The following is a 13,628-nucleotide window of genomic DNA, read 5'->3' on the forward strand; positions in this document are numbered from 1 at the left end:
CACACATTGAATGTTGACAATTTAAGTTTATCATGGCATTTGTTTTTTGCTCATATGGTGAACATTCAAACCCTTGTCTTTTGTAGAACGTGCGATAGCCCCTAAAATAAGAGGGTACCTATTACTCTTGCCCATTTGGGTCTTACATCAGTCTTGCCACCTACCCCCCCCCCCCAACCTTTTTCTTTCTTTATTATCAAAAAGACAGACTGACCAGGATCCCATCAGAGGTTTCTTGGTACCACCAGCATCATGGATCATTAAGATAAATCGTGACAAATTCCCCAAATGCTTTAGGGTCTCAATACTCAGAGCGTGGTTTCTGGACCAGCAGTATCCCCGTCACCAGGGAGCTTGTTAGGAAAGCAGAATCTCAGATCCCACCTGAGACCCACTGACTCAGAATCTATATTTTAGGTAGATCCTGGGTGAGTCATATACACAGCAAAGTGTGGGAAATGCTACTTCAAAAGAATCCTCTGGAAGGAGCTTACAGGAACCTCTAAAGCCACAGGGCACTTAATGGAAGCCCCGAAGGCCTAGCTGGTTGCCTGTGCTCTCTAGGGCCTAGATACTATCTCCCCTTCTTTTATAAAGACACTCTAGGGTTTCCCTGATGGCGCAGTGGTTGAGAATCTGCCTGCCAATGCAGGGGACACGGGTTCGAGATCTGGTCTGGGAAGACCCCACATGCCGCGGAGCAACTAGGTCCGTGAGCCACAACTACTGAGCCTGCGCGTCTGGAGCCTGTGCTCCGCAACAAGAGAGGCCGCGATAGTGAGAGGCCCGCGCACCGCGATGAAGAGTGGCCCCCGCTCGCCGCAACTAGAGAAAGCCCTCGCACAGAAACGAAGACCCAACACAGCCATTAATTAATTAATTAATTAATTTTAAAAAAAGATTTTTTAAAAAAACGACACTCTAGCGCAAGTGTTTGAGTGAGAGACAGCAGATGCTAAGTGCCAACTGAATAGAGCCTCAACTAGTTTATAACACTTTCAAAAAGACCTGGAGTTAGTCCTACAGAAAACTGATACTCTCTTGGGTCTGAAGAGCTTTAATCCTCAAGGGTTGGCATCTCTACCCACCAGGTACAACCCTGTTAGGATGGGTGGGCTCCAGTAGTTCTTATGTGATCAGAGACTGTTCTGAAGAAGCAAGACCCTGGGAGTGCCAACGCTGTTGTCCAGAGTGATCATAAAGATTTTTTCCTGTCAACTGAAAAAAAAATTTACTGAAGTAGGAATGAATGACTCTATCAGGAGCAATTTAAATATACTTGACAGGGTTTCTTGGCCTGTCTCCTTTCCCTTATAAGAGTGTGTGAGTGCAGTAAAAGCAAGGACTCAGGATTCTTCCCAGTCTGTTTATAGTCCTGTTTCTGATATGAATTCTTGACTGTTAAAAATTTGGATCCAGAAATTAAATTTTTTTCCCAGTCTGGCTATTCAATCTATTCTTTTTTTTCCCCTCCAGTTTTATTGCGATATAATTGACATACAGCACTGTATAAGTTTATGGCATACAGCATAATGATTTGACTAACATACATCATGAAATGATGATCACAGTAAGTTTAGTGAATATCCATGGTCTTATATAGATAAACAATTAAAGAAATAGGAAAAAAACACCTTTTTTTCCTTGTGATGAGAACTCTTGGGATTTTCTCTCTTAACAACTTTTTTTTTTTTTTTGGCTGCATTGGGTCTTTGTTGCTATACGCAGGCTTTCTCTAGTTGTGGTGAGCAGGGGCTACTCTTCGTTGCAGTACGCAAGCTTCTTATCGTGATGGCTTCTCTTGTTGCAGAGCACGGGCTCTAGGCACCTGGGCTTCAGTAGTTGTGGCATGTGGGCTCAGTAGTTGTGGCTCACGGGCTCAGTAGTTGTGGCGCACAGGCTTAGTTGCTCCGTGGCATGTGGGATCTTCCTGGACCAGGGCTCGAACCTATGGCCCTTGCATTGGCAGGCAGATTCTTAAGCACTGCGCCACCAGGGAAGCCCCTCTTAACAACTTGCTTGTACAGCATACAGCAATGTTAATTATATTTATCATGATGTAAATTATATCCCTAGTACTTATTTAAGTTATAACTGGAAGTTAGTACTTTTTTGACTGCCTTCAGCCAATTTTCCCTCCCCTCACCTCTGCCTCTGGTAACCCAGAAGTTAGACTTACCTACCATAAATGAGAATGGAGACAGAGGTGGGAATGCTAGATTATTACATATCTGTATGATGTCCTTTGGAATCCCAGGCAAATTCTAGCTCTTGTGCTTTTTCTCTTTTCCTCCTCATGCTTCCAAATTGTACATACTCATAAATGTTGATATTAACGTTGCATATTGAATTTTTTAAAGTGTATTACTGAGTAGAAAACATTGAAGGCTCCAGCTATAGGAGCAGCATGGACAGCTGGAAGGATATCTCCCAGGTAGCCTGGCGGTTAGGTGTGTAATGTCTACAACCTGCTGGCCTGTGTTTGAATCCTGCTCTGATTCCTACTGGGCAACTCTGAGCAAGTTTACTCAACATCTTCAGATCTTCTTTGTGAAAGGGAGATAATAGTACCTACCCCATAGGGTTATTATGAGGACCAAAGGAATTAATATACAGAAAAGCTGCTTATACAGTGCCTAGCAGTTAGTAACTTAACCGATATAAACTATTATCATTGAATCCATAGTGTGACAAAATTGGTTGGTTCCATGGAATGTAAGCCTGAGAATCTAATGCAGAGGCTGATAGAATTGAGTTTCTTAGTTCTCTTCCCACTTCCTACAGTACTAATTAACAATGAGGCAGTCCAGAAGCAAGCCCAGCAGAAGCAAGAGGAAGAAGCAGGGTCTGGAGACAGTCTACTGATGCAGCAGTAACTCCCCTTAAATAATTGAACTGGCTGTGCTTTAAGATGAGAAGCAAGATAATATAATGTAATTAGATAATTCACATAAGACTCTACAGTTTGCAGACCATGGCCACATTCACTTTCTCACTGAATCTCCATCGTTTCTCTGGAGTAGAGCAGATGTCATGGTTCCCACTTTACAGAGAAGGACACCGAGGCTCAGCAAAGGCAGTGGTCCCCAGCTAGAGCCCTGGCTTCCAGACGCGAGGTCCAGTGCCTTTTCCACACAGCCTCTCAACAAATCTTCAGATACTCTGCTAAGGTGCCTTAAACGTCCTGACAGCCATTGAGAGCTGCTTCTCTTCTCTCTCCCTCCTTTAAGGACAGGGGGAGAGCAGCTCTCAAATTAGCATCTGAGGATTTCCTGCCAAAGGGAAGGGCTACCCATGTGGCTGATGCTACAGACCTAGAACTATGTGCTTTGGATTCACATCAAGGTAAGGTACAGAGCTAGGCAGAGGAGAGAGGGGAAGGGTTTCATGCTTGGCTTGCTGGAACCTCTTCTACCAAGCCACCCTAAGCTGAGGAGAGGGTGGGTGTTAAGGGGTACCTACAGTTTGAGTCCATGTGAATTATCTAAACGTATTATGAAAAAGAATAATCAGTGGCGTGTCACTTTAGGACAAGATGGCAAATATGTGGATGCATACCTCAACCGCGCCCCCTGTACTCATGACAGCCATTGCTAACTGACCAGGATCTTTCCCACTGAGCCTCAGAATCCTCCTGAAACCAAGGCTCCAGGCATCCAGTCAGATTTGTTAACTGAGAAGGAACCCATTGACCATTCCTCTTTTAAGGAGCATCCCTTCAGTACAATGAGGAGTTATATTTATTATTGAAATAATGCATCTTCTTTTGGCATTTAGGTGATTCTGGAGTTCTTGGTAGTGGCAAAAATATTTATATTTTATCAACTGTTTAAATGTTACCACTCTTTTGATACTTTCACCTTGCTGTGTCATCTAGCAGCTCTTGAAATAAACTTGAACACCATTAGTCATCTGTGTTCATTGTAACCAGCCATTTTTTCCCTCTTTAGAGGCAAACTTTACCTTTTATTCCACCCAGTAAGATATGGAAGGGAGACAGTAGTAGGGGAAAGGGGCTTTTCCCTTCTCCCCAGCACACACGAGATTGGTGCAGACTATGTGATTGGTGCAGACTGTGCGAACAAGCTGAGATGCGCCCCTCCCACCCCTCCCCCCAGTCAGCAGTGTCTCTGAGACAGCTGTAGCCCTGAGCTCTAAGGGGAAGGCACGTGCCTGCAGTTGGCCGTAGTGCCTTGGCAGGCCACGTGCGCATCATATGACCCATAATGCCTGGCAGATGATTTTGTCCTGAGCGTGTTCAGAGGGCTCTCTGAGACCTGCAAGAGTTGTGGTCTGAGAACTTAAGAGTAAAGGTGTTACTTTGATCAGGACTCTGCTTACCCTTTCCTCCTGTAAGCCTTTGGGAGGGATTGGAAAGTGGGGTGGGTGGCAGGGCCCTGGGAAGCAATGCAGAGTAAATGGAATGGTCCATCTCACTTTGTCCTAATGCAGTTAGTGTTTGGATCATAGGGCCATTCAGTGAAGTTGCCTGAAAATGGTCAACCAAGGGGCTACCACGTGAGAAAGGTTCATCAAAGAGCTGTGGGTCGGCATCCCCGTGATGGCAGACAAGGCCAAGCAAGATGCCTGCAGCCATGGCTTCCTGCCAGCACCAGAGCGTTCGTCCATATTGATCAGGCCCAGCAAAGGGCACTCACGGTTTCTAACCCAGGACCAGCCGGTGTTTTAAGAAAACGTTTACTGTGTATTTATTGTGAATTTCCCTGATGATAATTATAGAGCATTTGGAAAATACAAAAAGATAAAAAGGAAAAAATATACCCATAATCACATTGCCTAAAAAAGTACTCTTAAAATTTGGATATATTTATTTCATTGAAGTCTTTTTTTCTATGCATTTGTGTATACTTTAAAAAAAATTTGTATCATAATGAAAATGCAATTTTCATCATGTTCTTTTTACACACATGAGCACATTTTTTATATCATTAAGCTCAAAAATACTGTTTTAAGTGGATATATAAGATTCCATTTTATGGATGCACCATAATTTATTTAACCGTTTTGTTGAACATTTCAGTAGTCTCTATATTTTTATATGTGTGTTATGAATAATAGCAGCATGCATTTTTAGAGAAGAAGACATAGAGAATAGATTTTTAACATCTTGATGGGATAGTCAGCACTCTTCATTGTACTACTGCTGACAGCCCAGTGTGTGTGTGCGCATAGATATTGTATCTTTGTGTATGCATGGATGATACTTAAAAGTAGAGAATCTCCAGGCTCTCCAGTAAAACCTAGTCCTTTGGGCACTAATCCATTGTACGATTGACACTTCCATCTAATAAGCTTATGAAAATAATCATAGAGGTAGCTGACTCCCATGAGAAATCCATAGCTACTGTGCTAATTCCTGTTAAGTGCTGTTGAAATTTTTTTATTGAAGTATAGTTGATTTACAATATTATATTAATTTCAAGTGTATAACAGTGATTCAGTATTTTTATAGATTATACTCCATTTAAAGTTATTACAAAACAGTGGCTATATTACCCTGTGCTGTACAATATATTCTTGTTGCTTATTTATTTTACACATAGTAGTTTGTATCTTTGAGTCCCCTACCCCTATTTTGCCCCTCCCTCCTTCCCTCTCCCCACTGGTCACCACGAGTTTGTTCTATATATCTGAGTCTTTTTCTGTTTTGTTATATGCATTCATTTGTTTTATTTTTTAGATTCCACATATAAGTAATAACAGAGTATTTGTCTTTGTCTGATTTATTTCACTAAGCATAATACTCTCTAGGTCCAGCCATATTGTTGCAAATGGCAGAATTTCATTCTTTTTATGTCTGAATAATAATCCTGTGTGTGTGTGTGTGTGTGTGTGTGGTGTGTAACTCACATCTTCTTTATCTAGTCATCTGTTGATGGAAACTTAGTTTAATTCCATATCTTGGCTATTATAAATAATGCTGCTATGAACATTGGGGGTACATGTATCTTTTTGAATTAGTGTTCTTGTTTTCTTCAGATATATACCCAGGAGCAGAATTCCTGGGTCATATGGAAGTTCTGTTTTTAATTTTTTGAGGAACCTCCACACTGTTTTCCATAGTGGCTACACCAGTTTACATTCCCACCAACAGTGTAGGAGGGCTCCCTTTTCTCCTCCCCCCTCTCCAACATTTACTATTCGTAGACTTTTTGGTAATAGCTATTCTGAAGTTTGAGGTGATATCTCATTGTGGTTTTGATTTGCATTTCTCTCATATTAGTGATGTTGAGCATCTTTTCATGTGCCTGTTGGCCATCTGTATTTCTTCTTTGGAAAGATGTCTATTCAGGTCTTCTGCCTGTTCTTTGATTGGGCTGTTTTTTTGATATTGAGTTGTATGAGTTGTTTATATATTTTGGATATTAACCCCTTATCAGTCATATCATTTGAAAATATTTCTCCTGTTCATTAGGTTGTCTTTTCATTTTGTCAGTGATTTCCTTTTCTGTGAAAAAGCTTTTCAGTTCCATTAGGTCCCATTTGTTTATTTTTGCTTTTCTTTCTTTTGCCTTAGGAGACATATCCAAAAGAATATTGCTACAATTTATGTCAAAGCGTGTCCTGTGTTCTCTCCTAGGACCATAGTGGCTACACCAGTTTACATTCCCACCAACAGTGTAGGAGGGCTCCCTTTTCTCCTCCCCCCTCTCCAACATTTACTATTCGTAGACTTTTTGGTAATAGCTATTCTGAAGTTTGAGGTGATATCTCATTGTGGTTTTGATTTGCATTTCTCTCATATTAGTGATGTTGAGCATCTTTTCATGTGCCTGTTGGCCATCTGTATTTCTTCTTTGGAAAGATGTCTATTCAGGTCTTCTGCCTGTTCTTTGATTGGGCTGTTTTTTTGATATTGAGTTGTATGAGTTGTTTATATATTTTGGATATTAACCCCTTATCAGTCATATCATTTGAAAATATTTCTCCTGTTCATTAGGTTGTCTTTTCATTTTGTCAGTGATTTCCTTTTCTGTGAAAAAGCTTTTCAGTTCCATTAGGTCCCATTTGTTTATTTTTGCTTTTCTTTCTTTTGCCTTAGGAGACATATCCAAAAGAATATTGCTACAATTTATGTCAAAGCGTGTCCTGTGTTCTCTCCTAGGAGTTTTATGGTTTCTGGTCTTAAATTTAGGTCTTTAATCCATTTTGAGTTTATTTTTGTATATGGTCTGAGGAAGTGTTCTAATCTCGTTCTTTTACGTGGAGCTGTCTAGTTTTCCTAGCACCACTTGTTGAGTAGATTGTCTTTTCTCCACAGTCTATTCTTGCCCCCTTTGTTGAACTTGGGTCGGACGCCTTTGGTTGTCTTCCTGCCTGTGGGCCATTTGGCATTCACAGCTGCTTCTCTTCTCTCCCCTGTAGTTACTGGGGCTTCCGGATGCGGAGGACGACGCATTTGAAGAGTACAGTGCGGACGTGGAAGAGGAGGAGCCAGAGGCGGACCACCCCCAAATGGGGGTCAGTCAGCAGTAGACTTCCAAGGGCTCCCACCTGAGAAGGAGAGTGGGCCCTGCGGTACCCGAGGTGGGGTCACAAGCTCCTGGGTTAGCATTTCGCAATAGCACTTCGAAACAGGACGTCTGACTCCCGGCATCCAAATTAAAATGAAATACCTTTTTAACGACCACACGATATCTGGGATGAGCTTTGCTCAGAAGTGACCGGAATTTTACTCCCGTTTCAGTGGGTCTCTAATGGAGTTGTCTCGGTAGCCTTTGCCATTTTGAATTTAGAGTCCATTTTGCGGCTGACTGTTCTCTCTTGAGTTTATGTTGGAGAACTAACATTTGCTGACTCAAAAGTAGAGAACTCTGAATGTATTAAGGATCTGTTTTGAGTCATCACAGGGGACATTATTGAGAGAAAGCATGGCAGAGAAGAAATGCAGTCTGCACTTTTTATGTACCTTTTAAGTGTATGTAAATGGAAGGTTTTGCTTATAAAGCATGAGTTTTAATATCTAGTCGTTAAACTGCACAAGTGCAAATACAAGGGCAGAAAAGGAGAATTACTTAGTTTTGGGTTAAGAGGGTCAGAGAGGCAAAGAAGCCTTTAAGTGTTCTGCCATTACTGAGTTACCTAGATATATAGCAGCTGGTTCATGGTTAGGTAGAAACATTATTTGCCTGTTCAGTTATTTTAAAACATGCTGATTCCAAAGCCACTTTTAAAGTCTCATAGTGGAGAATATAAATGGGGTGACATAAATTATTGATTTCTTTAAAATGTTTATAAGCCACCCCACATATGAAATGAAACATTTACCTTCTCTTTATAACAAGATGGCAACTTGTTAAATCATGAAAACATCCCAAATCCAAGTGCCACTTAAACTTTGAAGCCATAGATGAATTTAATAGGAAAATAAACCAGGATAAATTTTTTTTAAATATGATGGAATCCTCCTTTACTTTCTTAATCTGACTTTTATTCTTCAAAACAAAGTCAAGAAAGGATCCCACTGTATAATTTATTTAAAAATTGTAATCAAGTGCTTTGAGGAACCTAACTGCAGTGAAGTTTTAAAGTTGTATGAAGGTGGGAATCTTTTCATCGTGGGTTAGCTTGGTTCAGAAGGGAAGTTTTAATGATCAAATATTCAGACAACTCACAGAAACAACTACTATCATAACTGGAAACACTGCTGTCATCATTTAGCAACACACACTGAGGGGGGAAATTCTTTGCAATGCTAACATGGAATTATTTAAAACATTCATTTTGCTTAGACCCTTCTGCATCTCTGGTTCTAATAAAAGATGCAGAATGCCTCTTTTACAACACTTAACATCTGGGGTGGAATTGTTTTTAACATGCACACACATGCCTGTTGGGTTGTCAAAGTTTTAGATTAAAAAAAAAAAGCAGCAGAGGCCACGGAGTTTACGGGAGTCTTGTATATCTTCCAGGCATGTCGGTGTAAACCTGATTATCTCAACATTTTCTGTTTAATTGATTGGTGCCGTGAGGAGTACAGCTGGTACCACAGCTGCTCGTGGTAAAATGGTGTCCTACAGTTTTAAGTCATCAGGTAAAATAATTTCGTGGTTTCGATCCGTGCTTCAGTACCCATGTTTTTTTCTTTCCTTGGAAAAACATATTAAAGGTTAACTTCAAGTGAAATGAATTATCTTTGGAGTAGCCTATTAACAAAACAAACCTTGGGGTTTTATCCAGTGGAGCAAGCGGATTCCGTGCTTTGCTCCCTTGCCTGTGTTCTGATTGGCTGTGAACCTGAGCACAGGTGATTGGGAGCTATGCCTCCCGTAGGTAGAGCCCACGTCTGTAAAGCTCCGTGTTCACACTGTAGTCTGAAAGAATGACTTCTGCCACCGAAATGAAGAAGCTGGACTGGCTTGCTCCATTCAAAGGTAAACTGGAATTTTGTACGTAGAGGCTTAAAATCTAAATTTACATATGTTTGAAAACGGAATGGACATATAAAATGTATTTTATGAAAAAAGTGTGTAGGCTTTGACCAAATGCATTGTGGTGTTATTATGTGAATGTTCTCTGTCGATAAAAATTGAGCTGAGATAGACTCAGCCATTCAGTGGGCTGAGGAGAAATCTGGCCTTTGTTCTGCCCCAGGGGTAGGAAAGGACATCGCTGTGTGTTACTTATTTTCAAGGCAAAACCCCAGAGGGCGTTGCGAATCGGATTGCTTCCTCTAAAGCTTCGTTTTCTCTGCTTGTGCACATCCCAGCCAGTGCATGCTGACACACACGCACATGTACACACTCACCTGCGCTGTGGATTCTCTGTTTGGGTCGTGGGTGGCATCAGAACTGGCTCAGTACAGAGCTTCACCTGGCCGCTCAGGGACGCAGGCAGCCTGTGGTTCTCATTATGGAAGTGGTTCCCTGGCTAGACCGAGTTCCGACTCTCACAAACATGTAAACACACCTACCGAGAGGCAGTGCGGTGCCACAGGAGAAGCGTAGACCCAGGAGTTAGGAGAGAGACCCGGGTTTAGTCCTGACTCTGCCAGTGACCATGTACGTGCCCTTGGACAGGTCATTTAACTCGCCTGAAGAAAGGGGTGTTGGCCCTTCCTGCTTGAACCACTGTCCTTCCTTAACTGCCTTACTATTTACTATGTGTGTGTGTATGAAGAGCAACCATGAAGGAAACTTTTCGAGAAATGGGAAGCAAATGCATTTTGAATCTTGCTGTCCTTAGGATCCTGGCCACAGGATGACCTTAGAACAGGTTTGTGTTAGTCTGTGCGTGTTGAAACCCCCTCAGGTCTGATGCTGAGGGGCTGATGAGATTCTGTCCTCAGATGAGAGGGTAAAGGGGGGCCCCGGAGATATGGAAAGCGTATCAATACTTGTCCCAGTTGGCTGCTGTGCCGTGGAAGGTATGGATTTGCCTTGTGCTCTGACAGACTGGGGCTTTGGAAGTAGAGTAAGTTTAACTTAACTTAGTCGGGGAATTCGCATGAAGAATAGCTGGAAGAGCGTGAGAGATGAGTGCTTTGTTGCCATGTCATCCAGTAGAGAGAAAGAGAAGTAACAGAGAAAGTGACTGAGTGTGTGAGTGTGTGTGTGTGTGTGTGTGTGTGAATAGGGGAATGGTTGATTGCTTGTTGATCACTGCGGGCTAGCTGTGAAGTCACACCTGTGATAACGTTCCAAAACCTTGGTCCCAGGTTTGAGTGAATCACAGAGACATTTTTCTGGTGGTTACCTGGTTACTTTCCCTGCCTGATAAGCATACCAAGGAGACTTCGGGGAGTCGGAGAGCAGATTCTGGGGGGAGGTGAGACCCCACAGTATGCCTGCCACCACCACGGACACTACGGTGTCCACTCAAGTCTCCCAAGCTCCCGGCAACACACAGTGCTTTATTTTCCCCATGCCTAGAACGTGAAAAGTCTCTAATTTAGGAATTCTCCTTGTGTCCTGGTGCCAGAATTGAGGTTTCCAGTGTCCTTAAGTGAAAACCCCTCTCCTCTCGTAGTCACTGTGTTTCCACATGGGAGCAGAAACCTTTCCCTAGCGCATTTACACGTCTAAATATTGCTTCTGTTTCGTAAGAGCACAAAGTGTATGGACCTAGGAGAGCCGTGATACTAGAGCATCATTGGAATTTATATCTTAGGAATCTGCCTCATGTTAAAAGGTACAAGTTGGGAAGCTGTGGTATGAACAGATCTTATCTCTCCTGGTTTGCGAGACACATAGGAATAGGCAGGACTTAACCCGGGGTAGGAGGAGATGAGTGAGGTAGAATGGGAGAGTTAGGGTCTGATTTTTTAAATCAATATAAAGGCGCAAGAGGCAGTTATCATATAAAATACAAGAGAACTGTCGTCCTGGCTATCTCACCAGGATCCTGCTTTCCTCAAAGGGGCTGCTTGCATGTTGAGAGGCAAGGCCTCTGTCCGGGGTGGCTTTGTGGCTTTAAAAATGCCCCCCAGCCAAGGAGACAGTGGGTGTCTTGCAGATCTGGTGGGGTTCTGTTCCTCACTCAACCAGCTGCTAGAGAAGCCTGTATTTCCAAAGTGCTGACAGATCTGCAGGGGGCTCCAGTCACCTGGCAGGCAGAACGGGAACCAAACTTGACCTCGCTGTCAGCTGCAGACGAGGCTACAGATCAGGAATGCCCCAGCCGGCCAGAGGGCAGAGCCCGCCTACTCCACCACGCTTCCGGGTTGTAAAAGAGCACAGTTAAAACTCAAGTGGGTCACAGATCCCTCTTCCCTCTAGCGAGTGTTAACTCCAAAGAGACGTCATTGCCTGATTGCTCAGTCTTCAGATTACCAGAGAAGCCTCAAGGTTTTTTGCATTAACAACTAATCCTCTTCCATAAAGACACAAGCAGTTATCTTGGTTTGGTGATACCAGGTATGGCATGAAAGGCTGAAGTCTTTTAGATTTTATACAGAATAATTCTCAGACTTGCCAGAATGCCGGTAGCCACTGGTATCCGTGGCAACGTGGTGTCCATGGTAAAATATCTATAGCTCGTGTTCCTTGGGCAAATTGTTAAATAATGTGTTGTCTTTGGTATTTTCATTTAAATTTGGATTACAAAAATAGAGGACCTATGAGCATTTCATGTTGTAGAAAGTCTACTTAAAGCACGGTATGGCTGAAGAGGCCCAAGTAGTTAAAAGCAGGCACCAGGCCACATACGAATAAACATTTCATTTTCTGAGAACTGTGTATTCAAGTTACTCAGTACCACAGAGAGAGCTGACAGTCTGTTCCTTGTAAGACTGCCTTTGCCTGGTTTTTTTTTTTTTTTTCTTTTTTGTTTCTTCAGATTCATTTTTTACTTTAAGTACCTTCTGATAGCTAGGCAGATAAGATACAGAGCAATACTCCGTACAAATGTCAGCTTTTTAGAGGAGAAAGTAAGTCGTCAGTTCTAGGGAAAACTTGAAACTATCTGTGAACCAGTCTTAATTTGTGTAAGAGAGCAAAGTTTAGTATCTACATAAGAAGAAAAAGCAAGGAATGGTTTGGGGGTTTTGTTTTTTAGGTGAGAAATGTTTCATGCAGGGTGTCTCTGCTTTCTTTGCCTTTATATTCCTTTCAAAGAACTCTCTTGTAAATTACAAAACTGTGAAATGGGTTGCCAAAAACCGTTGCCCTTCATGAGCTGCTTCAGCAGTGTAAACGCAGAATTGAAGCCTGTCCACACCTGCTCCTTCCTCTCTCCCCTGAGGGTGAGGATCTCATCCAACGATGTAATTACCATACGCTTGCTATTAAAGAGCCTTCCGAACTCCGCTGCGATTTGCCTCTTGTTTACTTCCTCCACCACGTTTGGTCCTAAAGGACGCCTGACTTGCCATAAAGGAGGACCGGGAATAGGGACCATCAGCCAGCTTTGTGGTTGCTGATGCTGGAGCCTGGCTGCGGGGGGCAGGGGGATGGGGAGGGACGAGTGATTACAAGAACCACTGATATGATTCAGATGTTAATAATTGATGTATTTGGAGACATTAATCTATCCTGATGCTGTACCTGGTGTTTAGTAATTTTCCACTCTTCCTTCGAACTTTAGATTTTTTTCCCGTCCTAGTTAGGAATCCTTCATGGCATCAATCAGAAACCTGTGGTCCTTCTACCATGACATGACACCATTTCCCATTACTTTCCGCCCAATTGTTATTCAGAAACAATGGCATTTAAAAAATAAGTCTGGAAGTTGGTGGTAAGTCCCATTATTTGATCAAGAGCAATTTTCTTTCCCCAAATGAATAGGTCTCCATAGATTGTTAAATTAGATTTGCGAGTGCCTTAACAGGCACAGCCTAGAGGCTCCTGTGTGTGTTTCAGGTAACTTGATTCCCGCTTCTTCGTTTTGGACATGGGTGTTTTCAGAGATGGTACTGAGTGGTCGGCTGTGTGCAAGCGTTCCAGACCTCACTTAGTGTAAGATCCTGACCTCAGACAAAGGCTTTCTTACAAGAGAACTCATTTCTTACTGTTAGTTGAGCGCTCTCACAGGTAGACTTTTTTTTTTTACCTTTGTATTTTATATTGGAGTATAGTTGATTAACAGTGTTGTGTTAGTTTCTGTTGTACACGCTGCTATATTTAAAATGGATAACCAACAAGGATTTACTGTATAGCACAGGGAGCTCT

At 42.3% G+C, this 13,628-nt stretch overlaps 1 protein-coding gene across 2 annotated transcripts in view; it reads left to right on the forward strand.

Moving 5' to 3' along the window:
• Positions 1-12,766, forward strand: part of MTURN (maturin, neural progenitor differentiation regulator homolog) — a 29,830-nt gene extending 17,064 nt beyond the window's left edge. The window contains exons 3-4 of one of the 2 annotated variants that reach the window (XR_003004530.1): positions 7,387-7,548; positions 8,934-12,766. Coding sequence is in view for 1 of the 2 variants with exons in the window: in XM_024755027.1 (XP_024610795.1) it covers positions 7,387-7,497 (111 nt within the window). In the remaining variant the exon portion in view is untranslated. Of the gene's footprint in view, positions 1-7,386 lie in introns of both variants that reach the window. The other variant, XM_024755027.1, reaches the window with a different exon arrangement.
• Positions 12,767-13,628: the final 862 nt, after the last annotated feature.

The sequence above is a fragment of the Neophocaena asiaeorientalis genome, unplaced genomic scaffold (genome assembly GCF_003031525.2).
Source record: "Neophocaena asiaeorientalis asiaeorientalis breed wild unplaced genomic scaffold, Neophocaena_asiaeorientalis_V1.1 scaffold36, whole genome shotgun sequence".
Classification (NCBI taxonomy): Eukaryota; Metazoa; Chordata; class Mammalia; order Artiodactyla; family Phocoenidae; genus Neophocaena; species Neophocaena asiaeorientalis.